Raw genomic sequence first — 26,803 nt, 5'->3', positions numbered from 1 at the left:
CAGAATCACCTCAATCATAGACTGACGCTCTCTCTCATACGCCCCACATTCCATCAACAAGTGCTCTACAGTTTCCTTCTCATCCCCATCACACATAAAACATTTATCTTCCCTCCTCTCATTCCACCTGTATGTACGTCCATTCACACCTAGCGCGCCTGCCCTAACACAAAACAGAAGGTCCCCACCTCTACTACCAATTACCATCATACATACATTCATATTTTGGCATCGCTTTCATCTGATACAGTCTTAGAGAGTCCTTTCCCTCCATTCCTTGCTTCCATACTTTCAGCCCATAGTCTTTCATTCGCTACAGCACGAAAAGTCTTTCACTCGCTACAGCACGAGAAGTCTTTCACTCACCTACATCACGAGAAGTCTTTCACTCACCTACAGCACGAGAAGTTTTTCACTCGCTACAGCACGAGAAGTCTTTCACTCGCTACAGCACGAATATAGAGAGCACGTAGCACTGATACGCTCATTTGCCTGGCCAAACTGGGTCAGGATGACCTACATAAGGGGAAAAACTGCAATGCTATTTGGATTCATTTCTCTGCTTATGAATACGATCTGCACCTTATTTTCCAGCAACTTCTTTACAGCGGACCAGAAGCCTACGGAAATAGTTTTTTATAAAAGTAATACATATACAGTGACACTCAGAAATATTGGATACATTACAGTTTTCTAAATATCTCAAGTTACAAAGCGAGATTTTACCTAATATTCGGTCAGTATATTGCGTATGGTACTAGAAAAATTATATAGAAAGGATATTGAAAAGTAATAATTGTATCGATTTTTTTCAACAAAATAGAAAAATTAATTAACCAACAAAACAGCTTGAACATGTAGTTTACGCTACAGCCCAGCCTGTTGTGGCAGTGAAATCATCGTCATAACAAACGAGGAAAAGAAGAGCGCCATACACAATTGCTGAAAACGAATTAAAGGCAAACTAATGATATTTCCACCAGCATCTCTGGTTCAAATAACGTGTATTAAACGTTGCTTCAGCCAACGATACATTAAATTAGATATTAATTTTTGAGGAATATCTTAGCCAAAATAATTTCACAGCATTCATGTCTTCCCAGGCGTATTTATGATGCGATCTGTAATACGAGTCTACCTTTTATCTAAACCTTGCTCTTGAAGATTCTTTATCCGGTATGGTAACAAATATTATTTAAAAGTTTTTTAACGAATCGCCTGATTTTCAGAAATAAAATTCGCCTTAATTGAATCGCATTATTTTTAGAACAAAAATAGGGCGATACTACGCATGCTCTACGGGAATATTTATTAATCTACTTTATTTACGTTAACAATTTTTAGAAATTAAACAATTTTCCAACAATTAAACAATTTTCGTGAAACGGGTAGCTTGCTTGTTGTGACGAGCTATTCATAATTAAAATCGGAAAATGTATGGAACCATTTCAGTGTACATAGAAACTGTCCCTTGAACAACTTAACTCTTCACTCTGTCGCCTCAGTATTGCATTTCTACAAGAAAATGCAAACCAAATGCAGCACAACAGGCATCCGGCATCGAAATAACGTTGATTAAACGTTGTTTCAGCATATATGCGCATAACAACGTTTTTTCAACGTCATTTGCCTACTGGGATGTCACTTCAGCCGATGTTCTGGCCTAGCGTCTCCCTGATGCAGAAGAAGCTAAGAGGCAGCGAGAGGAGGCAGGAGGCGCTGCAGAACTTCAGCCGATGTTCTGGCCTAGCGACTCCCTGATGCAGAAGAAGCTAAGAGGCAGCGAGAGGAGGCAGGAGGCGCTGCAGAGCACCAGCAGACCGAGGTGGGTGAGGGTTGCCCTCATGGGGGAGTAGAGCTGCAGCTGTATCACCCGCATCGCTGCCGCCATCATAAAACAGTTGCTGGACGCCTAAACATAACTCGTTAATAAGAAAGACCAATTTGGAATAAAATAAAGGAATTGATCATGAATTCCTTTTGGTGGGATTCATGTTTCTGAGTTTATATTTTTTCAGTAGTGAAGTGAGTTAAGGAAAATTTTCAACATTGTCTCTTACAAAACATAACCTTTGCTCTGAAAGTATATTCAATTATTATAGATTGATTAACTAATTTTGGTCATTTAGAAAATATCAAATACGCTATAAGATATAAATTTTATAGTTCTTTATTCGAAGATGATGATTTAGTAAATTAGGCAAAAGTTTCTTTGCCATGAAACTGAGTGATGGAAATTGAAATTTACTAAACTATCTAAGAATATAAATAGCGGAGCTTGACCAGGAAACAAATTGAGTTTGATTCCCACTTGAATAAAACTAGTCTGCCGTCTGATGGCCGTGGGGAAATATTCTGATGAGAGAATATTGGGGATGTTCTGGAGGCCAAAGCTGCAGGACATCTGGGCGAACGTGAGGCACAAGAGAGGCACCCAGCCGTGGGCTGGGGCCTCCCTGTCTTCTAGTGCCTGTGAGGCTCTTGTGAGGACTTCTGATCTGCACATACTATACCATACATTACTATCATTCTGTTTCAGTCTTAATATTGTAAGTAGTAATAAGTAAGTAGTAATAGTAATGTAATAAGTAATAATGTAAGGAATATTGATAAGTAGTGCCAGGTTCAAAATTATGTAATGAACAGCGATTTCCAAATAGGTAATTAGTAGCAATTTCACTTTTAGGTAGTTAATATCAATCAATAACCTGCTACGTTCATATCAGAGCGTTCATAACTACGCGGTCCGCGATTAACCGTGAGCGACGGAGTAAGCCGCTGCTCAGGCGTTCGTCACAAAATCTTAATTTAGGCCTTAGGCATCGACATTATTTTTTATTTCATCAAAAAATTTGTTATTAAAATTCATTATCAATGATTATCAAACATTTAAACTACACTTATTGGTACATTTCATCTATTGGTCAAACAATACATAAGATGAACGTAGTCGAGCTGAAATGAAGTTTATTTCATTTTACACATAGATGAAGTATTAGAACCAGGTCGGCCCATATCATTTTTGTTATTACTTAATAACGAATTTAAGTCCTGAAATTTTCTTGAAAACATTCCTCTCTCTTGTGAATGTATTGCCTCACTCAGTAATATTGCCCTCGAGAGTGAGGGAAGAACTGTTTCGGTAGCCTCCAAGTGGAGGGTAGAAGGCCCCGGCTGTAGGGAAGAGGTGCACGTAGACCGCAAGTGCCCCCAAAGACAGCCCCGTCATCCCCTGCGACAGCAACATCTCCCCACGACGCCCCAGCCTCCGTACGGACAACATCGCTAGCACCACGCCAAATATCTGCACATACAACGACTGTTCTGTTAGTAAAACTTTTGCAACGGTTTACTAATTGTTTTACCTACGCCCAATGTCTGCACATTGAAGAACCGTTAAATATAATTTGGTTTAAAAGGTTTATTATGTGTTCCATTCGTTCCAAACACCTGTACATTGAACGACCATTCAATTATTAAATGTTTGTAGAAGATTGATACCTGTTAGATTGGCTCCGAATACCTGCTCATGTAAAAGCCATTAGAATACCATAAGGTTTACTTGAGTTTTTAAGTTAAGTTAAGGTTTAAGTACATACCATGGGCTGGAGATAGTACATATTGTCTGCCATTTTTACTGCATTCGTACTTCCGACCGATGGCTTTAAGCTGGTGCAAGAAAGAACTGTTCCATGCTCTAAATATTCACCGAGAAAGTACATATTGTCTGTCATTTTACTGTATCACTATTCCCAACCGATGGCTTCAAGCTGGCGCATGACAGCACTGTTCCATGCTCTAAATATTCACTCGGATATGGAAAAAGTCATTCGCTCATTATTCGGTTCTCTGAATGGTTGCCACGTTTTATCATTCATGTCGAAAAATAAAATGATGATGTAGCTGCTCTTAACAGGTACAGTTGCTAAAAGCTCTTGCCGCATAAAATAAGAATTTACTGTCAGACTGTGAACTATGCTGACAAAAACTGCCAGACTGTGAACTATGCTGACAAAAACTGTCCGCCTGTAAACTATGCTGACCAAAACTGTACGACTGTAAATTATGCTGATTAAAACTGAGAAATTGCAAACTAGCTAACAAAAAGTGTCAGACTGTAAATTATACTGACCAAAACTGTACGAATGTGCACCTTGCTGACCAAAACTGTACGACTGTAAACCATGCTGAATAAAACTGTGAAACTGCACGCTATATGCTGACAAAACTGTCAGACTGTAAACTATGCTGACCAAAACTGTCAGACTGTGAACTGTGCTGACCAAAAAAATCTATTTCCGTAGGTTTTCTGGTCCACTGTATGGAAGTTGCTGGAAAATAAGGTGCGGCTTGTGTTCATGAGCAGAAAAGGAGTCCAAATAGCGTTGAACTTTTTCCCCTTATGTAGGTCATCTTGACTCAGTTTGACCCGGCAAATGAGCGTATCAGTGCTACATGCGCTCCCTTCTCGTGCTTTGGGTAAGAAAGTGTGCAAGTATTTGAACAATACGACTCAATAATTTTTCTCGGTTGTTTTTTATTCAGCTGGTAAACTATTTCACGGACAGTCCGCACTTATTATATAAAGATAGTAAAGGATAATAAAACAAAGTATACGACAATCCGGTCTCCAATTCTTCTTATAAAATAATAACCTGACACGAAAAAAGAAGACAACAATTCCAGTTTTGTAACCCTTGAGTCACCTTTAAAATATCAGCTACAAAATTTGAATTCGTTAACATTTATTTACTAAGGGAACATTTTAAATAAATTTTAAATGAGATGGGAAGTCAATCTTCTTCCAGATTTCAAGGTTGAAATTTGGTGGATCTATTTAACCAAATGAGGGATCTGAGTTTCTGAAGAATTATGTTTTTAATAGGAAAATTTAACGTAGTATATTACACAGATTGTTTTCGGGCAGATAAGTGAATGAAGACAGTGAAGAAGTTAATAATTTATGTCCGAACTATGCAGCTAAATACCAAACAAAGTTCGTTAAACGAGTCGTCCACTTCTTAATTAAACAAAAAATATTTCTTTGAATTCAAGAATGATAAAAACACTAAAAAACAAAATAAGTTTTTGTCCGAGAAACAGGAAAATTTCAAATTGTGATTTTAGTTTAAAGTTTACTGCAGGCCAAGTGCGGAAGGATGAGAAGCTAGAATTATTATTGCGTGGAAAGCCGGAGTGAAGGTATGCGCTGCGTTAAGATGTCAATGTGTAAACATGAATATGAATAGAATTGTTGCTGAATAAATTTGTCAATATATAGGTTTTATATTTACGTTTATGTTTTTTTAATATTTGTTATTTATTTATATTTTCATTTATATTTATGAAAGCCTCAAATGCAGGAACTGAATTTCAAATGTCAATTCAAATCTTAAACGCAAGAAGCACCTCAAGATGAAAGCATGCAACGAAGTGTAACGTTTATGCGTCTTTAATCATTGTTAAAAATAAATACAACACGTTGATCATTTTTAGTTTATCTTAAAGTGTGAGGCAATAAAGTGTATAAATTCTGGTGCATTAGTGACTAAACCTATACGATCATGCAGGCTAGTTGGTGGTTCAGAGCCCCAAAGACCAAAGATGGACTAGATAAAGAATGCGATATGCTTCCTCATCAAACTCGTGATCGTGACACAGGGGCGGGAACAATAAATCGCACCTACCGCCTCGGACGCATAATCTTCCAGCCACCAACGTTGACTTTTTGCCGGTTGATGTTATTTTCAAGCAAGTTTTTCTGAAGAAACATATTTTATTTTCAACAAGCAAGTTTTTCTGAAGAAAACTACGTTATTTTCAACAAGAAAGTTTTCCTGATGAACCCTACGTTATTTTCAACAAGGAAGTTTTCCTGATGAACCCTAAGTTATTTTCAACAAGGAAGTTTTCCTGATGAACCCAACGTTATTTTCAACAAGGAAGTTTTCCTGATGAACCCCACGTTGTTTTCAACAAGAAAGTTTTCCTGATACCCTACGTTAATTATTTTCAACAAGGAAGTTTTCCTGATGAACTCTACGTTATTTTCAACAAGAAAGTTTTCCTGATGAACCCTACGTTCTTTTCAACAAGAAAGTTTTCCTGATGAACCCTACGTTATTTTCAACTAGGAAGTTTTCCTGATGAACCCTACGTTCTTTTCAACTAGGAAGTTTTCCTGATGAACCTTACGTTATTTTCAACAAGGAAGTTTTCCTGATGAACCCTACGTTATTTTCAACAAGAAAGTTTTTCAGATGAACCCTACGTTATTTCCAACAAGAAAGTTTTTCAGGTAAACCCTCTAGGAATATATACTCGTTTAATGAGCAATCGGAGATCAGTTCGCCAATATGCAAAGCTCCCAATGGATTAGCCCTTCTCAGAAGGTTAAAAATATACAAATTTATTTGCAATACATATTTTTCAATAATTTATTTAAAGAATAAAATTACCAAATAATAATCATAGCATGTAGCTGCCATGGCAACCTTAGTGGCTCGTTTAAGACATTGAAGACATATTTAACCAGAACCTTATTCAACAGAGCTTTAATTAAGTAAAACCCTCCATCCATTAAGCCATTGTTATGTAAAACCCCGTACAATAAGCCACAACTAAGAAAAAGTCTGCACATTAAAGTAATAACTAAGCCCAAAAGTACATATCCAAGCCTACCTTCACATATATAAATAATCTACAACATTCATAGATTGAGCATTTATTTACACTTAGAATTTTTGAGATAACAAATAGATTATTCCTTTACACACCCAGTAAACATCATATAAAATCTATTGCTAGTCCGACGCCATGTGACGAGGCATAATTATTTCTGTTTAAAAATATGTCACCCATGTTGTCGGGTATCATATAATAATGTATATGAGGACCATATACTTGTAGTTCTATAGTATATGTATAGTAATGCTCGTCGTCTTGATATCATTCTTTGCAAAATATATCAACAGTTTGTCATTAAATAACTTGCATATCCCTTTCCTTTAACAAATACTCTAAAGACGTCAACCCTGCATAATAATTATGTTATATATTAAATACTAATAGGTTAGCCCGGTCGTGACAATTATATGTTCCTGCAATATTGGAATCCTTTCATCCCAAATCCTGTCATTGCCGTAATCCTTAATCACGTTGATAATAATATAGCTTATGCATTTTTATTACATATAAATCCTTTCAAATCAACATTTTACAAAGAAGATAGGACTCCCATTTTACTCTCGTTTAAAATAGGGAAAAAAATTTTGGTGTCTTATAAGTTAAATTTATATTTGACAAAAACAAAATCAAATTTGAATTTTCAATCCGATTCTTCACTCCTTTTTTCCAAGCCGTTTCCTATTGTGAGACGAAATTTTCAGGGCTAAGCAACAAACGCCCCTATATATATTTGCTGCACGCATGCTTACAACCATAAACTATGACAAATACATATAAGGTTCAAAATATTTAGTATACCTTTAGTGTGCATGGTGTCATAAGCCACAAACCACACATTACGCCAAAAAAATAATAGTAGAAAATGTATCCTAAAGCAAAATCGCGGCACGACGTATAAATTGACGTGACATAATTGCGAATGAAACGTCACTACGACGTTTCATTCTACATTATTTCATTCCATGAAGTCGATCATTTCGCAATTACATCCTCCAGAAAATATATTTATCATATATCAATTATAACAATTATTAAGAGCCAATAAAAGGGGTAGTAATTGACCATAATTACGAACGTGACAAATATTGAAAATGAATTAACCTAACAAACACTAATTATGAAATCTAATATAACCATTGTATATCACTTAAAATTTAAATATTTATGTAATAAATTGATTTATAAGAAATTTGATGATGAGAGGGATATAATAAGGATATGCGTAATAAATAGAAATAGGATAAAATATTGATCTTGCAGAATGAAGGGCAAGATATTAGAATATTTATGTTATAGGCAAGAACGCGATGAGATATTTTAGAAAATGGGTAGGGGATGAATAGGGATAAATTACAGTAAATGGATTAGGGATAGATAGGGATATATATTGTATTAAATGGATAGGGGATGAATAGGGATATATTACAGTAAATGGATATGGGATGGATAGGGATATATTGTAGTAAATGGATAGGGGTTGGATAGGGATATATTATAGTAGATGGATAGGGGTGGATAGGGATATATTGTGGTAAATGGATAAGGGATAGATAGGGATATATTGTGGTAAATGGATTGGAGGTGGATAGGAATATATTAAAGAGTATGGATAAGGAAATAGTAAATTGATGGGGAATAGATTAGGAAATATATTTGAGTTATGAATGAAATAAAATAATGTGATGCGTTCGCAAGCAAGATGATATTGAATGACTTCAACCTAATATTTCTTTTAGAATACAGTTAAGTAACTGCTTGATATTGAAGTTAGGCCGCTGGCTCCAGCAGGTTGAGGGCGTATGGTACATGTTAGAAATCTTTGACAGATTTTTTTGCTTTTGACAGGAAATATTTTCTTGCAAAAAAATCACGAAAAATTTCTTGATGTAATGAACTTACAAAATTGTTCTCGCACATGTATTACTGGAGCCTGGTTTTTGTTGTAAAATTTCTAGTTGGCGAGAAACTTTTATTCTTGAGACCAGGTGCATGTTGACGGACTGCATGATTAACACTAACAAACATTAAGAAATACATTAAAAACATTATTCCATTCAAAACGATGAATATATGCTATGGCCAACCTAAATAATTTCTGTTCAAAAAGATTAAATATAGATTTCAGTTGGGATACTCTAGCAAATATTACAGCATTTTTTGACGGTAACAGCATTGCACAATTGCATATCATGCGTCACAGGAACAGCACGACATTTCTGCGGTCACTGTATTACAGTGGCCGAAAAGTTTGTTATAAATTGCTTAGCGACCTGAACCTAATCTCAAATTCAACCAATCTAACGTAATCGTCCTTAGACGATTTAGAAGCTATATTTTTCGACATCAGTTGCGATCACGGCCACTGTCCCACAGTGTGACTGGTACTATACATTTTAACTCCAATTATTATTCTACATTTAGGATAGATTATCTTTTGGTAGTATAAATATAAATATAAAATGTATAAGCATTCTAATTCGTAAATTGCCGTAGAAAGCTTGTGACGAATGTTATTTCCATGCAACATTTAACAACAACACACACAAATTAAAAGCAGTGCCAAACATACACGAAAATCAGCAGCAGCAGCACATTCTAGGATACCTATAGGTGGTCTATGTGCTTTGGACGTATATCCCAGTAGAGTGCTCTAGGATACCTCGGTGGACCTTGAGGTTTAGTTTCATGGGCTAGTAGGATGCACGAGGATACCTCGGTAGTCCAATAGGCACGCATCTTACACGATACCTTGATGGCCCCTCTATAGACCCCTCTAGGCTGCTATAGGATTTCTTGGTATACCACAAGGTATAGGCATCCTAGCCAATCAGAGAACTCTATAGGATACTTTGCTTGTCCACTATTCGGGAAAGACGCTTAGGTGCCTTAGAAGGCCTAAGCTTTGCAGCACCTCTTAGAACCTGAGACGTCTAGCTTGTCTAGAACTAATGATTACCCTTCAATTGTTATTCTTCAATATTTACCCTTCCATGGCTACCCTTCAATGATTATTCATCAGTGAATTACCCTCAATGGTTACTCTTTGAATTGCTCTTAGTCTATAAGGATTTTCTAGCAGCATAAAAATCTGCTAGTCCGTGCTGATAGTTCATCATGTAGAAATTACGAATGCAGAACAACAAACACCGAGTGAAGCGTTGCAGTGACTACAAAAAATTAAGCCAAATGCTTGCATAAAACATATATTTCTACGCTACCGGAATGTTTATAGTCTTTTTAAACGTGGTGTAAAATTAAAATACATGGCTTTGCAGCGCAATACATCTTTCCTTATGGTAAAACTTGTTGAAAAATACTCCACTGAGGCTAAAATATGATTGGATAATTCAACACACAGTTCTACATTTGTGTACAACACTGTACATCAAACTCACAATTCAACGCAGTGCCCTAGACGCACAGTCAGATATAATGTTAAACATTTCACCAGCATTTTACAGTCGACACATAGTCCAACAGTCGAGTTCAACACAGTTCAACTCTTGTGTCCAACAAAGTTAAACACTTGTATCCAACACAGTTCAACACTGTACTTTTGACACATGGTCCAACAATTGCGTTCAACTCAGTCCAACGCTTGTGTCCAACACAGTTCAACATTGGATATTTGACACAGTCCAACACAGTTCAACACTGTACATTAGACACTTAGTTCAACAATTATGAGTTTTGATTGAATTGCTTATTTATTGCAAAGTTAGATCTATTAATAATCACCGGCGTATTATGAGCGGCCAATGATTGACCATTCAACACATTCCGATGCTAGTACTTTATGTGTAGGTATAATGTTTTTATACATTTGCTTATATTAAGCGGAGTTAAAACCTTCTTCCTGTTTATTGATGATTCTTGCGATACCTAAAATATTTTTTTCTGTGCTCCTCAGTAATTCATTTGTGATTTCAATTAGGATACCTGAGAACTACGGATTCATGATTCCTGAGTCTTCCAGTCACGGTACCAATAATGACCACAGAGTGTCTCTAGCGTATCTCGAGATACGGGGTATCATACATAACCCTTAGGTGTTTCCAGAGTGAGACATGACCTTGCCTGCACAACTTATTTTGTCTTCTCGGAACGGCGTTTTCATCAATTCATTCATAATCAGAAGGAAGAGAACAAATTCCGAATGAATAGACGCGTATACAACTAGTACACTCCTTGTCGTATATGGGCACTTCTTAAGGTGTATTCAACTAACATCGCTATTTAAACGTTATTAGCTAATAAAAGTCACCTATAACCATTTCTGTGATACGTTTCTCCATTTTCTCTTTCTCCTGCCTTTTTTTGAGCTCGTGTTCTAGAGGAGTCATATGCGTATCAATTTCCCCGTGTTGTCCACCCAAGATGGAAGCGACCGACATTCGATTACCTTGTCGGCCGAACATCCGACCCGACACCTGAGAATTCCGACGACTGCCGACACTGTTAACCCTGTTCAGTCCCCTGTTCGAGACACTTTCTACATTGTCGAATCCATCTAGAGATGTTTCCCCCATCAGGATAGCGGTGACCAAATCACCACCACTCCCTCCGAAGTAGTTAGACTTGGTGCCAAAGGGTGCGGCCGGTGCTGGGGCGCTGTAGGAAACCGTCGGCTTAGTAAGCGAGTTTAGTGACGCATTTTTAAGTGATAAAGAAGATTGTTTGTGGAGTTGAGGTGGCGAAAGGTTGTGGAGAGCGTAAACGGAAGCGGTAGTGTTGCCTGAAACTGCAGTTCTGGCGACAGGTGGGGAGAAGGTGGCGGTGGAATGTAGTTTGGTGGAAGAGTTGTAGGCGTCGGATTTTTGGATTCGTGGAGACGATATGCTAGTAGAGACCATGCCTGAGGTGCTGTTTTCCAGCAGGTGCTCAGGCAGCCCTGAAGTAAACGAAAATGAATCAAATACGAGTCGGATCGTTTGATTTATAATAGTTAAGTTAATGCAAAGGTTCAAGGGTAGTTCACCCGACCTGATATGCCTCGAGTTGTACACAAACCAGAATGCACAGTCATGTATAGATGTAACCTCCGTCACACGTTACACTCTTTCACACGTTATCTTTGTTGACACATTACTCCGTTTCTCACATTCTTCTATCTTAACATAAGCAAACCTTCGAGTATACATGCTATAAAATTTTAATGCGCGTCATATTTGATTCCGGTCGACCGACATCGTTTGATAACTCACCCTCGTATCAGAGGACAGTTTCCCTGCACAAGAAAAATGTAAATAAATTTTCGTTGTCCTGCGACTCATCAGAATATTAGATGTATATGAGGCATTTATCAGAAAATTGTATGGAAATTTGTAATGCGCAACCTTAGTTTTTAAAAAATTAGTAATGAAACTGTAAGACGGATTTTAGGCTTTAAAAGCCTTTCGAATTGCCTAGGAGTGAGTATCAGAGGTCTTGACCTGTCCATGAATGGTGGCCCTGACCTAGAATGCAAACCCCAGAACTTTAATGGTGACCTTTACCTGCCCTTGACCTGTGCCCCTCCGCCGCCCGTTGCACCCGGTGACCCCTGCACCTCCTTCAGCCTGCAGCGTCATTATGATGGGTCAGAGATCACACGGTGGGTCAGAGATCACATGGTGGGTCAGAGATCACATGGTGGGTCAGAGATCACATGAGATCACATGATGGGTCAGAGATCACATGGTGGGTCAGAGATCACATGGTGGGTCAAGGATCACATGGTGGGTCAAAGATCACATGGTGGGTCAGAGATCACATGATGGGTCAGAGATCACATGATGGGTTAAAGATCGACGGGTGATTAAGATATATGATTCGTTATTATGAGTATGGCAAGTAAAAAATATTTTAAACAGTGAGTCGGCCACAAAATTTATGTAGAAATATATCATATATTTTATGATATCTATGATATATACAGTCAATCATAAGAGTCATAGTTACGCAGACATAACACCAATGATGGGTTACGGATAACACTAGGTATGATTTAGGTACACTCATGATGAGTCAAGGATAACACGGAAGGTGAGTCAGCGTTAAGATTCAAAGTGGGTCAGCGGGACTCACACATAACCAGCTCGCTCGAGGCTCGCGAAGTGGGTGTTGACGCTTGCCACGCTGTCGTCGCCCATGCCACTGCCACCCAGTGTCATGCCACTGCCACCCAGGGTTATGCCACCGCCACCCAGTGTCATGCCACCGCCGCCCAGTGTCAAGCCACCGCCACCCAAGGCCATGCCACCGCCAGCCAGGTTCATGCCACGTCCACCAAAGCCACCTGATGCCAGAAAATATTATGAATTGCCATATTTTCGTACGCTTGTGTTCCAGTTTTAGATGAAAGATTTAAACGGACATGAAAACCTGGTAATTGGTAGTAGCCACGCATTAATCGTTTGTCTGACTTCAATCTTATCATTTTCGTTATGACTTTTTTGGAATTCATATCTGCCAGACTAACTTGATTATTCATTAAACAATACATGAATTTAGACTATGAAATTTTTCCGTGATCGAAGAAGGGTCCAATTAACAAATATACGTTACGGTCTGGAAGTATTCGTGAGAATTTTATTCGCATTTTTTTCGAATCGGCTTTTGAATTAGCTAAAATCCCTAATATAATTCATTATTGTTTTCTTCATCATACGTATTAAGGTCCGGGTAAAGAAACCAAGAACCATATCCATTTAGCTTATTCCTCCTGCTATGTCTGTTTGGTTGAAACGAGCATCCTGTTTTCTTGACAAAAAGTCGCAAAGTTTATGGTTCCCAAAGAAAGTTAAGTACACAGATATTATGCACCTAACTTTCCATGCACGGTTTATTATTTAATATTCAATGTTTACGTCACGGTTCCGAGATTAAGTATCAAAGCTTTGCGGTTCAGATTCAAATTCCAGGATCAGGATTCAGGTTCAGGGTACAGTTTCAAGATTCAGGCTCTGGGTTCAGGTTCAGGTTACAGATTCAGTGTAAAGATTCAGGGTTCACTTTTAAGAATAATAGTACAAGGTTCAGGGTTCATAGTTGAGGTTTAAATATACAGGTTTGAGTGTTCAGGGTTCAGGGTTCAAGGCTCAGGGTTCATAGTTCAGTATTCAGGGTATAAGTTTGAGGTTCAGAATACAGAGTTCAGTGTTCATATTTCAAGTTCAAAGTTCAGGGTTTAGGGAACAGATTCAACAGATCAGGGTTCAGGGTTCAAGGTTCAGGGTTGAGTGTACATAGTTAAGGGTTCAGGGTTCACCTGCCACGGTGATGGCGGCGTCTGACGCGAGGCTGTCGGCAGGGTCGGGGCTGGGGGGCTCGTCGCGCCCCTGCCGTCAAATTCAACATTAATTCAAAGAAAAAAAATTCAGTGAAAAATAAGTTATTCTTTATTGGAGACAAAAATTATTATAATGTAGCTAAATACAGTTATTGAGAAAAACAACCTGATGGCAGCTACAGTCACGTCACCTGATGGCAGCTGCAGTCACCTGATAGCAGCTGCAGTCACCTGATAGCAGCTGCAGTCACCTGATAGCAGCTGCAGTCACCTGATGGCAGCTGCAGTCACCTGATAGCAGGTGCAGCAGACGATGCTGGCTACGGCGCGACGTAGGCCCTTATGTAGGACGAGGAACAGCGCAGGGTTCACGAACGCGTGGATGTAGGCGATGTGTAGGGTCACCTACAGGAGTTTATTAAAAATAATCAGTTATCTGCTTAACTAAAGCTATTTAACTTAGTTAATTAGTTCCGTATGATAAAAGTAGGCCAGTTGTTTGAACAAATTGCAGCTTCAGGTCTGGTAAAAATGTTCTTAAAAAAATAGCTGAATAAAATTCACTCTTAACTGAAAAATAACTGAATCATCACTACACTTTGAGTAACTTTAGGTTACCCTAACACATTTTTACTTAAGTTAAACTTATTAAAGATTAACTTATTCGTATTAAATAATTATAAAACATTAAAAGAAAAAAGTAAAAGTTATCATCATTATAATTATTTCTATTCTATTCAAATCCGAGAAATGCATAGATATTTCACCGCGATTATCACTCCATAGAAGATACATGAAAAATTAGTACTAAAATTAGAATTTTTTTCAAACGAATTCAGATATTTCAGAGATAGTCACGCCATGAATGATATCAGGCTAATAATTGTTCTAAATCTATTCAAAACCGAGCAATTTGGAAATATTTACTTATGAATATTTCTAGATATAAGGTATTTAATAATTTATTGCGAAAATTTGTTTAGCTCCATAGAAGATAACATATAACAATTACAAAGCAATAAATAGTCCAATAACATATTTAAATAATAACAATAACATATTTCATAAATAACAATAACAAATTTCAATAATGACAATAACATATATCAATAATAACAATAACATATTTCAATAAGAATGATTACATATTTCTATAATAGCAATAACATATTTCAATAACAACAATAACATATTTTAATAATAAAAATAAAATATATCAATAATAATAACAAAATATTTCAATATTATTAATATTATATTTCAATAAGAACAATAACATATTTCAATAATAAGAATAACATATATCAAGAACATCAATAACATAGTTCAATAACAATAACATATCTCAATAATAAGAATAACATATTTCAATAATAAGAATAACATATATCAAGAACATCAATAACATAGTTCAATAACAATAACATATCTCAATAACAACAATACCACATTTCAATAACAACAATAACAAATTTCAATAGCAACAACATATTTAAACAACAACAACAACAACATAATTCAAGAAGACGTCTTACGTCATGACTGAGGCCCGGCTTGTCCACAGCAGGGGTCATGAGGGTAACCAGGAAGAGAGGGCCCCAGCACACGAGGTACATCACCACCACCACCACGAACATCTTCACCCTCTCCACGCCCTCCTTCTCCATGCGCGCGATGTAGCTCTTCACCTGACGGTGTTCACGCGCCTCGGGGTCTTTGGGAGATTAGCAGGGATTAGCACGTCTTGATTAGCAGGGATTAACACGGATTAGCATGGCATGATTAGCAGGGACTAGCAGGGGTTAGCACGTCAAGATTAGCAGGGATTAGCAGGGGTTAGCACGTCTTGATTAGCAGGGATTAGCAGGGATTAACACGGATTAGCATGGCATGATTAGCAGGGACTAGCAGGGGTGAGCACGTCAAGATTAGCAGGGATTAGCAGGGGTTAGCACGTCAAGATTAGCAGGGATTACCATGGCATGATTAGCAGGGATTAGCACGTCAAGATTAGCAGGGATTAGCACGTGATGATTAGCAGGGATTAGCACGTCATGATTAGCAGGGATTACCATGGCATGATTAGCAGGGATTAGCACGTCAAGATTAGCAGGGATTAGCACGTGATGATTAGCAGGGATTAGCACGTTTTGATTATCACGTGTTGCTGAGCTCGTCATGATTAACATTGATTAACCCGACATGATTAGCATGTCGCGATTAGCACGCTGTTACCAGCACGTCAGCAAATGTCGCTCTTCACCTGACGATGTTCCCGCATCTCAAAGTTTGGTGGAGATTAGCACGTCCCCTATTCCCTCTGTTCACCCTATTCCCCAATCCCTCAGCTCACATAGGGTGATGCTTATCATGGTCGTAACGCTTACCTCACTCCTCTTATTTCCCCCTACTACTCCCCTTATCACTCCCCCTACTACTGCCCCTACTACTCCCCCTACTACTCCCCCTACTACTGCCCCTACTACTCCCCCTACTACTCCCCCTCTCACCCTGGGTGACGCTGATCATGGTGGTGACGAGGGAAGCGACACGGACGGCCTCCAGGGACGAGGTGCTGAGGTCCCTGTAGAGCTTGACGAGGTGGAAGACGGTGAGCAGCACCACCAGCAGGTTGGTGATGATCCACAGCACGTTGAGCACGTAGTGGCGCAGCGGGCCCATGATGATGGGGCACGAGGGGGAGTGGTACACCTGGGGGAGTGGGGGGAGTGAGAGGAGCATGTAGTGACGTAGCGGGCCCATGCTGATGGGGCACGATGGGGAGTGGTACACCTGGGGGAGTGAGGGGAGTGAAGGGAGTGTGGAGCATGGGGAGGGACGGACTCCTTAATTGGGGCCCGCATCATCCCTGCTGTCCTGGTCGATGTAGGCGATGAGAGCCCTCATGTCTACCATTAATATTCCAATCAAGAATAACCCTGACCTCATCACTGCTACCTCCATCATTGCTGACCTCATCATTGCTACCTCCATCATTGCTGACCTCATCATTGCTACCTCCATCATTGCTGACCTCATCATTGCTGACCTCATCATTGCTACCTCCATCATTGCTGACCTCATCATTGCTACCTCCATCATTGCTGACCTCATCGATGTTGGCAGCGAGGGCCCCGGAGAGGAATGTAGGCCCCAGGTTGATGGTGATGGAGGCGAACCAGATCATGGAGGTGCCGAAGAGAACGCACTGTGGTGACTCCATCATCAGGGGCATGGCTTTCTGGTCCGTGTCCTCCGGCAGGAGCGGCGCGTCGTTCAGAACCTGCGTCGGCGCCACGGCACGTAATGTTAATTATTTTGACGTAATTATTTGACGTAAGTTTCGATTAGTATACGTTTGAATTTTTTGCGTATTTTGTCAATTATTTTTATTTCAAAGAGGGCCTGAAGAAGAGCAAAAATTTGAACTTGTTAACTATGGAGTAAAATGGAATTTGTTGACTTTGTCGAAAATTTGATGGTGTGAAATTTTAAGCAATTCGATATGAATGCATTTATTCCAGGGAATGATTTTGGGTGATATCTTCAATTCAGCGAGTAATTCATAATAACTTGTTCACAGAATTTGCGAAAAAACGATTTATTCTCAAAATGAAGCGCGGAAGAAAATTCGTTGACGCCGATCTAATTTGAATGAATTTTGTGACGCATTGACCTTATAAATCATGAAAATATTTATCATATATTCAAAACTATATATTTTATATTCAAACTATATCTACAAATTTAATATATCTTCTAGCCCTAAATACGTTCAAATGTTACACAAACAAAACCTTCATTAAATTGTTGTTCCATAATGAGTTAATTAATACTTTAAATTAATTTAGATCAGTTTATCAATTCAATGAATAAGTGGTTTGTTGTTAATACCCGTTTGTTATACCTATTAATAATCAAAAAAGATTATCGCTTTATATCAGGCCATTTTATAATCCAGCAAAGCTCGAGCACTCTCAGTTATTTTTAATAATTATAAATCAATTGCGAGCACAAAAAAGCTCACATGCCTGCAAAACCAATGCACGCTGTACATGCTAAACACAAAAAATATTCTAAAATATACATGCTGCATTTAATTTAAATAATTTTAATGCGTGCATTTAACATGCAGTTATTTGCATTCATTAAGCTCGCAACAAAACGTCCAAAAATCTAGGATAGAACACAATTATTAAAATCACTTGTTTGCTTAAATCGCAAGTTAACTAGGAATTTAAAAGCAAAAACAATACCACAAAAATTCACCATATCTTTATAAGAGAAAACGTTTCAGAGTCCAGCTCCATCGTCAGTTCACAAAATTCAGTTCAGAAGAAGTTCAGATCTAGAAACACAAATACAATCAATTAGTAATCGCTTCAAATTAAATGGGATCCAAACATTGATAAACCGCGGCTTTCGCATTTGCTCTACTTATCTAGCCATGCACTCTGAATTTGAATTGTTGCGCAATATCTTTTCACAAAATGGCTTTCCATCGCACCTGGTGTTTACCCAAATTAAGAAGTTTACGTCCAAGCAATATACTGCAGTTGTTCCCAAGTGTGACAATAGGAAAGTTGTTTACTGTTCTTTTCCCTTCTTTGGCCCCGCATTCAAAGGAATTAAAAGTTTTATTTGCTAAATATCTTCCGGATGTAAATCTTCATGTGTTGCTAGTTAACAATTTTAGAATCAGCTTGTTTTTCAGGTTTAAGGATACCCTACCTGTTCTTATGCGATCGTCACTAGTTTACAGATATATTTGTACGCAGTGCGCATCAGCGTACGTCGGTATGACGTCACGCAATTTCTATACTAGGCTGGCTGAGCATAGGGGCAGGAGTTATAGGACGGGGAACCTACTTGCACATCCACCTCATTCTGCTGTACGTGTTCTTGCTGAGCAGTGCAACACCTCTGTATCCGATAATGACTTTAAAATTCTAGCATCCGCATCCGGTGTTACTGATCTACGCATTTTAGAATCCCTATATATATTCAAGCAGAAGCCTAGTCTAAATGCTGCTTTTAGCTCCGTTGCTCTTGAAATAGTAAATAGATAGGCCGTTTACTAGCGTTAGTTTCATGTCTTATTTATTTATTCTCCGTTTTAAAACCCAGCAGTGCCTTTTACTTTACTAATTGATTGTATTTGTGTTTCTAGATCTGAACTTCTTCTGAACTGAATTTTGTGAACTGACGATGGAGCTGGACTCTGAAACGTTTTCTCTTATAAAGATATGGTGAATTTTTGTGGTATTGTTTTTGCTTTTAAATTCCTAGAACACAATTAAGTTCACAACTGAGAACAACCACACCGGTTCTGAACAGTAAGGTGAAAATTCAATATAAATAACTCGGAATAAATTAATTATTGTTACGTAGAAATTAATTGTTCAGTCGCTATTACATAATTTCTTAATTGTTGATGTATGTTTTCAGGACCGTATATTCTTTACAATTATTTTATCTGCTTATAATATTCAGACAAAAATTCATGCTAGAAGCTTATGCGTCAAATCTCAAGCTTACTAAAAAATATGCAAATGGACGCAACTTTCCACATTGCGAGAAAATTGTCGGCTGCAGGACAATAGCTGGACGCTATTCACATGTTGGGATGATGGCGTGACAAAATTTTGTTGATGAAAGAGTGAACTGCAGCGTGAACATCCCTCATTCATTCCGGTGTGTTTTGTATAAATACAAGACAGAGGAATGCATGCCTTTCTTTGCATGCCTAGCATATTTGATTTTTTTAAAGCATTTATTTAAATCACTTAATTCATTTTTGTTGAGATATAAACTTTTTCTTATGCAAGTGGTCAAGCAGGTGATTTAAAGCGCCATGTTTGCAAGACACACAAACTATTCTTTTTGGAATGGCATTTTAACTGCTATTCATGGAAATTGAATTTTAACAATTACCGTTAGGAGTAAAATAAATTAATTATTTATTATCTGTATAATCTTTATGTTGATAAAAATAGCATTGCAATTGAAGTTCATATTGCGCATCTGGTTTTAAATTAATCAATAAAAAAATTGATAAAGACCTCGAACAAATATCAAAGCAGCCGTATAGCGTCATGCAATGCAACAAAGCGAAGATGAATAAAATGTGATTGATTAGGACATTTTAATTTTAAAACGCAGAAATAAGTCGTTATGTATAATGAAAAATACATGAGCGTTGGGCAGCGTTTGGAGACAGCGGGGTTTGAGCCTGTAAAGTGTATTGTATGGCAAGGCTAAGGGATATAAAATGCATAAAGATGGCCGGACTTAAACTTACCAGAGAATACAACTGAAACTCGTTCTGTCCAAGACGGGGACGAACGAGAGAGAGAGAAAGAGAGAGGGTTTAATGAGGATTGAAGGAGAGTGAGAGAGGATTTAATGAGGATTGAAGGAGAGTGAGAGAGAGAAAGAGAGGATTAAATAAGGCTTGCAGGAGAGAGAAAGGATTTAATAAGGCTTGAAATAGAGAGAGAGAGAGAAAGAATAAGAGAGGATTTAATAAGGCTTGCATAAGAGAGAAAGGTTAAATGAGGCTTAAAGGGGAGAGAGAAGGAGGACTTATTGAGGCTGAAGAGTGGGAGAGGGTTAAAGAACTGTTTATGGTGAGACGGTGAGTTGTATATAAATATATAAAGAGAACTAAATTTAGGGACATAATTAGGACATAAATGAGGAGCCTAAAATGTGAAAAATAGAGAAAGAATTGAGAGCTGGGATGGAGAAGGTCGAGACAATAAAAGTTGAGCACAAACGCGGAAATTTTATAATCAACATAGTGTAGGTACGTAGGAGATAAGAGAGCACGTAGTAAGTAGGAGATTAGAGAGCACATGATAAGTAGGAGATAAGAGAGCACGTGATAAGTAGGAGATTAGAGAGCACGTAGTAAGTAGGAGATTAGAGAGCACGTGATAAGTAGGAGATTAGAGAGCACGTAATAAGAAGAATGTGCGAGAGTAAGTCGAATGTGTAAGAGTGAGTAGAATGTGTGGGAGTAAGTAGAATGCGGGAGAGTGAGTATAATGTGATAGATTAAGTAGAATGTGTTAGATGAAGTAGAATGTGTGAGATGAAGATGAATGTGAGATTAAGTAGAATGTGTTATATTAAGTAGTAAATGCTAGATTAGGTATTAGGAATTAAGTAAGAAGTAAAATATAGATTTATATTATTACGTGCTCCTAATTAGTTATTTAAATTCTTGATTAAAAATTAAATATTTAAAATCAATAAAGAATTGGTAAATTTAATAATAATTGGAAGATATATGCAATAAACTAACTACGTAGCTAATTAAAGGTACGAAGTTAACCTTTTGCACGTGTCAATATTGATCAAAAATCTATAGTATATTTAGCAAATCGATACTATCAAATAAAATGCAAATTTGGATAAAAATAGATTCATAATTAAGCAATAACTGTCATTCTATGACTGCAATAACATTTCGATGATTCATAATTTCATAATTTAATAATTGAGCAATAACTGTCATTCTATCACTGCAATAACATTTCAGTGATTCATAATTTCATAATTTAATAATTGAGCAATAACTGTCATTCTTTCACTGCAATAACATTTCAGTGATTTAATTGTATTATTTCGCAGTACTTCAGAAAAAATTATATTCCTCGAAATGGAAGAAAATAATAGCAAGTCATGATGACAAGTCAATATGATTTAATTGATATAAATCTCGGAAGACTGATAAATCATTCATTATACTTATAAATCAAGGAAAAATTATACGAATTTATACACGAAATAAAATCCTGGTGAAAACGAAAGATGAATTTTATTTTGGAAAAATTTCAGCAGAAATATCGTTGATAAAAATATTGATAGTTTACAAAGAAGGTCAGGAATTTGAGGGTGTTGATATAATAGACGTCATGATTTAAGACCAGATTCACACTAACGTTCGTGCCATAAATAAATTTTTGGAGAAATTTTCATGGAAAAAAATCACATAAAGCTTGTAGGTGAGAACCCTTTGGCATAAATTTCAATGAAATTTTATCGTAATTAAATCTCATATTGCATTTCGGCTGTTTTCTTTCATAGCTGAATTTGAGTAGGAATCCATAGCGTACATATATGCGAACTTGCACCATGAAAGCTTGTGCTGTAAACTAATTTTTTGTATTAATCCCATCGTTTCATCAATGGTGACGGCATATTTCGTCAGTGAAAATTTAGATTTTGTGTTTCACTCAAAAAAAGAACATGGTTTCAAGACTGGTTTTGAGCACTAACATTCAAACAAAGTATCATGTCGTGATGTTTTTCTACCCAACTTTCCGAATGACTCGTATATTAGTTTAGTCTCCCCGCTAACGCTTGTCACAACACAGTCTTACATTGTTAAGCCCATGGAATAAATCCCGTGTCTTCAGTCAAGAAGTTTTGATTGTTCAATAAGTTATAAGAAATCATTGCGAGGTGATTTTGTTGCAATAAATATCGATTAAAGCTGTAGATTTTTAAACCTCTAGAGATGGCACGGCAGCCGTCGTGATATGGTATTGAACCTTTTATTGTATGCGTCAGGAACTGATTGCCTGTCGAGAATTTATTGCCAGTCAAGAAAAGATTACTGGTCAAGAATAGTTAGCCAGTCAAGAACAGTTAGCCAGTCAAGAACCGTTTGTCAGTCAAGCACAGATTGCACGTCAGGAATTGATTGCCCTCGCAAGAGCTGATTGCTAGTTAATAACAGATTTCGGTGCCAAAAACGATTATTCCCCAAAAAACAGATAGGCAATCAAAAATAATTCCACAGCTCAATTTCGAGCATATATTTTTAGCTAGCCGCACCATTACGTAAACAACGACTAAATATAAATACCTTTCAAACCGATATAATTTGTAAAGAGATTAAAGGCTGTTGTAAAAAGTTATATGATACGACACCCGACTATATAATAAGTGAGAAGTTCTACGATACTACAATGTCGGAAGCCAGAAATTCTACAACACGGCAACGTCAGAAGTGAGCAGTTGTACGATACTACAACGTTAGAAGTGAGAAGTTATGCTATAATATAACGTCTGAATTGAGAAGTTCTATTCTACTACAACGTCTGTTATGGGAAGTTCTATAACACGATGACGTCTGATGTGAGAAGTTATACGATGCTACAACGTTAAAAGTGAAAAGTTCTACAACACGACAACGTCGGAAGTGAGAAGTTATACTATAATACAACGTCAGAATTGAAAAGTTCTATTGTACTACAACGTCGGAAGTGAGAAGTTCTACAGCACGACAACGTCAGAAGTTCTAGCTAAGTCGCTTCGCCTTTTTACTTTTTATCTTCTCCAGGAGGGAAAATAGCTCATTTTATCCACACGGTACGATTGATATTTATCTTCGTATGGATGAATGTATGAATTATTTTCCCTTGTGGATGCAGTCATGGATTGCAGGTGCTGATAATCCCTAATTAAATTAGGCACCTTTAATTTGATTACCTTTAATTAAAGTAACATAGTCGGAGTAACAATCGGGCAGTTGTTAATTTATTGATAAATTACTGAGAAAATTTGCAGTTATTTTCTTCGGAAATGAATTTTGAAAATAATTTAATACTAATATAATAATGAGTACTGAGTAAAAGAGTTTACAAAAAAATTTGGTTCGAAATATTTTAATATGACGTGATGTGAAGAAGAAAGTTATAGTCGGACAATAAATATTTGAAGGATTGACAACTTATATTATGTCTTCAATTCCATTCCGTTCTCCGACTCAGTTATAAAAAATTTCACTAAACTTTTCAAATCACACAAATGACCAGCACCAGCATCCATTAGAGATAACAGCTTTTGTTTGAAGTTTAAAGTGATTGTTTAGATTGAGGAAGGTAATTAACGACGCTCAAGTGCGCGTGAGTTAGTTTCCTTTACTTGACTGACTACCGTAGTTAGCATATTGATGGTAGACACGGTCACTAGTAGCAGGAACGCTGTCTCCACCAGCGAGCATTTGGCCACCGGCTGGCAGTCGTAGATGGACCGGCCCAACGGTACCAAGATGGCCGCCCTCAGGCAGTCCACTAGGGCTTGGTGGAAGAGGAGGCCTTGTGACCATCTGGAGGGACGAGGTAGAAGGTTATGGTGGTCAGTTAGGTGGTAATGACCATCTGGACGATGAGACAGGTGGTTAGGGTGGTCAGGCAGGTGGTTAGGGCCATCTGGACGATGAGACAGGTGGTTAGGGTGGTCAGGCAAGTGGTTATGACCATCTGGGCGATGAGACAGGTGGTTAGGGAGGTCAAGCAGGTGGTTAGGCGATGATTTGGCAGCAGTCCACCAGCGCATGATGGAACAGCAAGCATTGAGACCATCTGGGAAAGACGAGGCGGGTGGTTAGGCAAGTGGTCAAGTGGCCATTTACTGGGATATGATGTGTCACTATTTTGGTAGCAGTCAGTAACCACCGAATACGTTTCTTATGCGGTGCTACTCGACAGCATTCCCCTACGTTTCTCCCATCCTCTATGCCGCAGCACTTCATTGCCACGAAGATTGAACTGCAGTTTTTTATTTCTGCCGAATGAAAGTCATTCTAATCTAGTTATCGATCAGTTAGTTTTTAGGGGGTAAGAAGAAATTTTTTCCAGATGGGGACTTAATAATTAATTTGTTCGAAGTCAAAGTATTCGTTAAGGCACAGCTCTGAAATTAACGAACGATGCAAGCTTCCCCGAGAAATTTACCTCCTGATGTAATTGCGCCAAGTGTAAGTAATTTCGGTGTTCGTTTTACTGAATGAAGCACGTACAATGTAAACAAATAATTTCATATTATGCAAGTTAAATTGTAAATAGATACTCACCTCTTGAGTAGCTTCGCGGGTACATAAACGATGCCGAATAGCACTCAGCAATCGAAAATTTTACCAACTCAATGAACTAGGTATAAACATCATTGAAATGATTATGGGTATATACTTGCCTCCTGAGATTCTTCATGACGACGAGAAGAGCCATGAGAACGATGTTGGCGGCCATGCCTAGGAACCCCAGCGAAAGAATGATGGTTGCTGATGTCACTCCGCCGGGGTGACATTCGAACGTCCGGTTTTGGGTATCCGCGCTGGTCACTCCGAAGCGAAGATTTGCACCCGACATTTTCAGCTTATTTGTTTCACACTTTAAATTTCTATTTCAGTAATAGGTTTTGTTTTGAATGGGTTTTTCAAATCAAAAAGTTCAACATTCCGAGGTGGTTTGGGTTCGAAAATGTTAGTATCACAGAACAATTTGCCCTGAATTTCTTAGTTTTTTCCCTGTGCCATGTGTTCGAACCAGAGCTCCATGTATGTTGTATCTGTCTTTGTGTTGCGGTTGTTATTCAGGGTAGGTTTTTTGTTTCTAATCCGGCTTGGTGCTTCACAGAAAATGTAAGTTTATTTTTATTTTTATAATTTTTTTTCGTCTTGGAGGAACGTTTTTTCGGGGCCTAGAGTAAGATTCACGAGTTTCTTTTGAAAAATTTCAAATAAATATAAAATTATTTATGTTTTATCTCCAATATTTTCGGCTATATTTTTTTCTTCAATAAATTTATTGATGTGAAGAACTTTTTGTTCCTGTGTAAACTAATGAAGTTCTGTAGTTAAAAATTAATAAACGTTCCTTTTGGTGTAATTACGCAATTTACGGGTCATAGTACGCATAGTATGTCGGGTCAAGTGAACGTTCGATTATCTGAAATATCGAAACTTGATCTACCAAAATCTAATTTGCAACAGTGGTACAGAACCCGCATGTTGTTACCTACAAAGTGGCAGAGTAAAGCGAATATATTTAGGAATTAATTTATGTTATTTTAGTTACCAAAATATTCGCGTCAAGAAATTTGATTATTATATGAGTACCGGTTTAAAAAGATAGCTGTGCTTCGTCATTTTATTTATACACCTCGAGGTGATTCACAGGGTTATTTATGTAAACTTATAGGTATTTTTAACTTTATTATCACCGGCAATCATTAATTCAGTTATATATTACTCCAGTTATATACTTAATCTCGTCTGGGGAACTAAATCCACTAAAATAATCCTGGTGGATTTTAGGAAAAAATCGTTTAAGAAATTTATGCACTATTTTTGAAAAATATATTTATTACCATGCTAACTCACTTTCAAGTAAAACGTCATATTTTGAAGTAAGCTCACCAGGACGTGAGACGAGCGACCATGCAAATAAACATTGGGTAACTCGGATGTAAATGAGTCACTACAATCAATATTGAACGATGGAGATCCCGATGTATATAAATTTACTAGTATCGCTAACTAGTGTTGTACGTTGCAGCCCATAATAAAATCTTCCGTTGGGACGTTGACTTACTTTTAATTTAATATTTTAGTGGAGATGCCAAAAATGGTCGCACTTTAACCACTCAATGAATGGCTTGAACAAAGTGCTGCTGACTACAACGGTGAATTTTTTTCATGTTGAGCAAGAGATTCATTCGAGAAAGTCTACGGAATTCACACACAGTATTTTAGTATATCTTGATTGCTAATTGGCAGGGACCTTGGCACACGGCGGCTGATAGAAAAACAAGTTCACATAAAATTCAATGGATGATCAGGTTCCTTGTGCATAATAAAATTTGTTACAGTAATTATTCCATCAAAATCGCAGTAACTTGTGGAAACGATTTCAACTTCCAGTCTGAACGGAATATCGTTCTATAGTTGAGCAAAATTATTTTTTGGTGAAGGGAATAAAGAAATACTTTGGTTTCCCATTAAATGCTGAAAATTTTTCATTCCATCAGCTGATAACATCATCTTCGTTT

The 26,803-nt window shown here is 37.5% G+C and overlaps 2 protein-coding genes across 2 annotated transcripts; both read right to left on the bottom strand.

The window, feature by feature from the left end:
- Positions 1-1,729: 1,729 nt before the first annotated feature.
- On the bottom strand, positions 1,730-3,632 carry LOC108678205. The gene is made up of 4 exons (XM_018166574.1): positions 3,600-3,632; positions 3,102-3,304; positions 2,312-2,498; positions 1,730-1,912 (listed from the first exon to the last, which is right to left on the bottom strand). Exons 1-4 carry the CDS (start codon positions 3,630-3,632, stop codon positions 1,730-1,732), a joined length of 606 nt encoding a protein of 201 aa, XP_018022063.1.
- A 2,791-nt stretch (positions 3,633-6,423) lies between these two features.
- On the bottom strand, positions 6,424-25,518 carry LOC108678196 (melanocyte-stimulating hormone receptor). The gene is made up of 11 exons (XM_047881192.1): positions 24,947-25,518; positions 23,897-24,080; positions 17,067-17,240; positions 16,468-16,669; positions 15,493-15,671; positions 14,249-14,362; positions 13,937-14,006; positions 12,754-12,964; positions 12,183-12,245; positions 11,892-11,914; positions 6,424-11,578 (listed from the first exon to the last, which is right to left on the bottom strand). The coding sequence occupies exons 1-10, from the start codon at positions 25,120-25,122 to the stop codon at positions 11,899-11,901; spliced, it is 1,389 nt and encodes a 462-aa protein (XP_047737148.1). The 5' UTR covers positions 25,123-25,518; the 3' UTR covers positions 6,424-11,578; positions 11,892-11,898.
- Between the last annotated feature and the right edge of the window lie 1,285 nt (positions 25,519-26,803).

The sequence above is a fragment of the Hyalella azteca genome, unplaced genomic scaffold (genome assembly GCF_000764305.2).
Source record: "Hyalella azteca isolate HAZT.00-mixed unplaced genomic scaffold, Hazt_2.0.2 contig7276, whole genome shotgun sequence".
In the NCBI taxonomy this organism is placed as follows: domain Eukaryota; kingdom Metazoa; phylum Arthropoda; class Malacostraca; order Amphipoda; family Hyalellidae; genus Hyalella; species Hyalella azteca.
The sequence above is the reverse complement of the archived record's forward strand: the minus strand, read 5'-3'. Positions and strand labels throughout refer to the sequence as shown.

Bases quoted from the DNA above. Each gene is read 5' to 3' on its own strand.
- LOC108678205 (XM_018166574.1), bottom strand. From the start codon at position 3,632: ATGGCAGACAATATGTACTATCTCCAGCCCATG. The intron at 3,305-3,599 runs GTATGTACTTAA...TTGTATGTGCAG, and splicing joins TGTACTATCTCCAGCCCATG to ATATTTGGCGTGGTGCTAGC. The intron at 1,913-2,311 runs GTGGGAATCAAA...AGTTATGTTTAG, and splicing joins GGCAGACTAGTTTTATTCAA to GCGTCCAGCAACTGTTTTAT.
- LOC108678196 (XM_047881192.1), bottom strand. From the start codon at position 25,122: ATGTCGGGTGCAAATCTTCGCTTCGGAGTGACCAGCGCGGATACCCAA. The intron at 24,081-24,946 runs GCAAGTATATAC...TCGTCCCTCCAG, and splicing joins GTCATGAAGAATCTCAGGAG to ATGGTCACAAGGCCTCCTCT. The intron at 14,363-15,492 runs GTAAGACGTCTT...AAACTCCTGTAG, and splicing joins AGCCGGGCCTCAGTCATGAC to GTGACCCTACACATCGCCTA.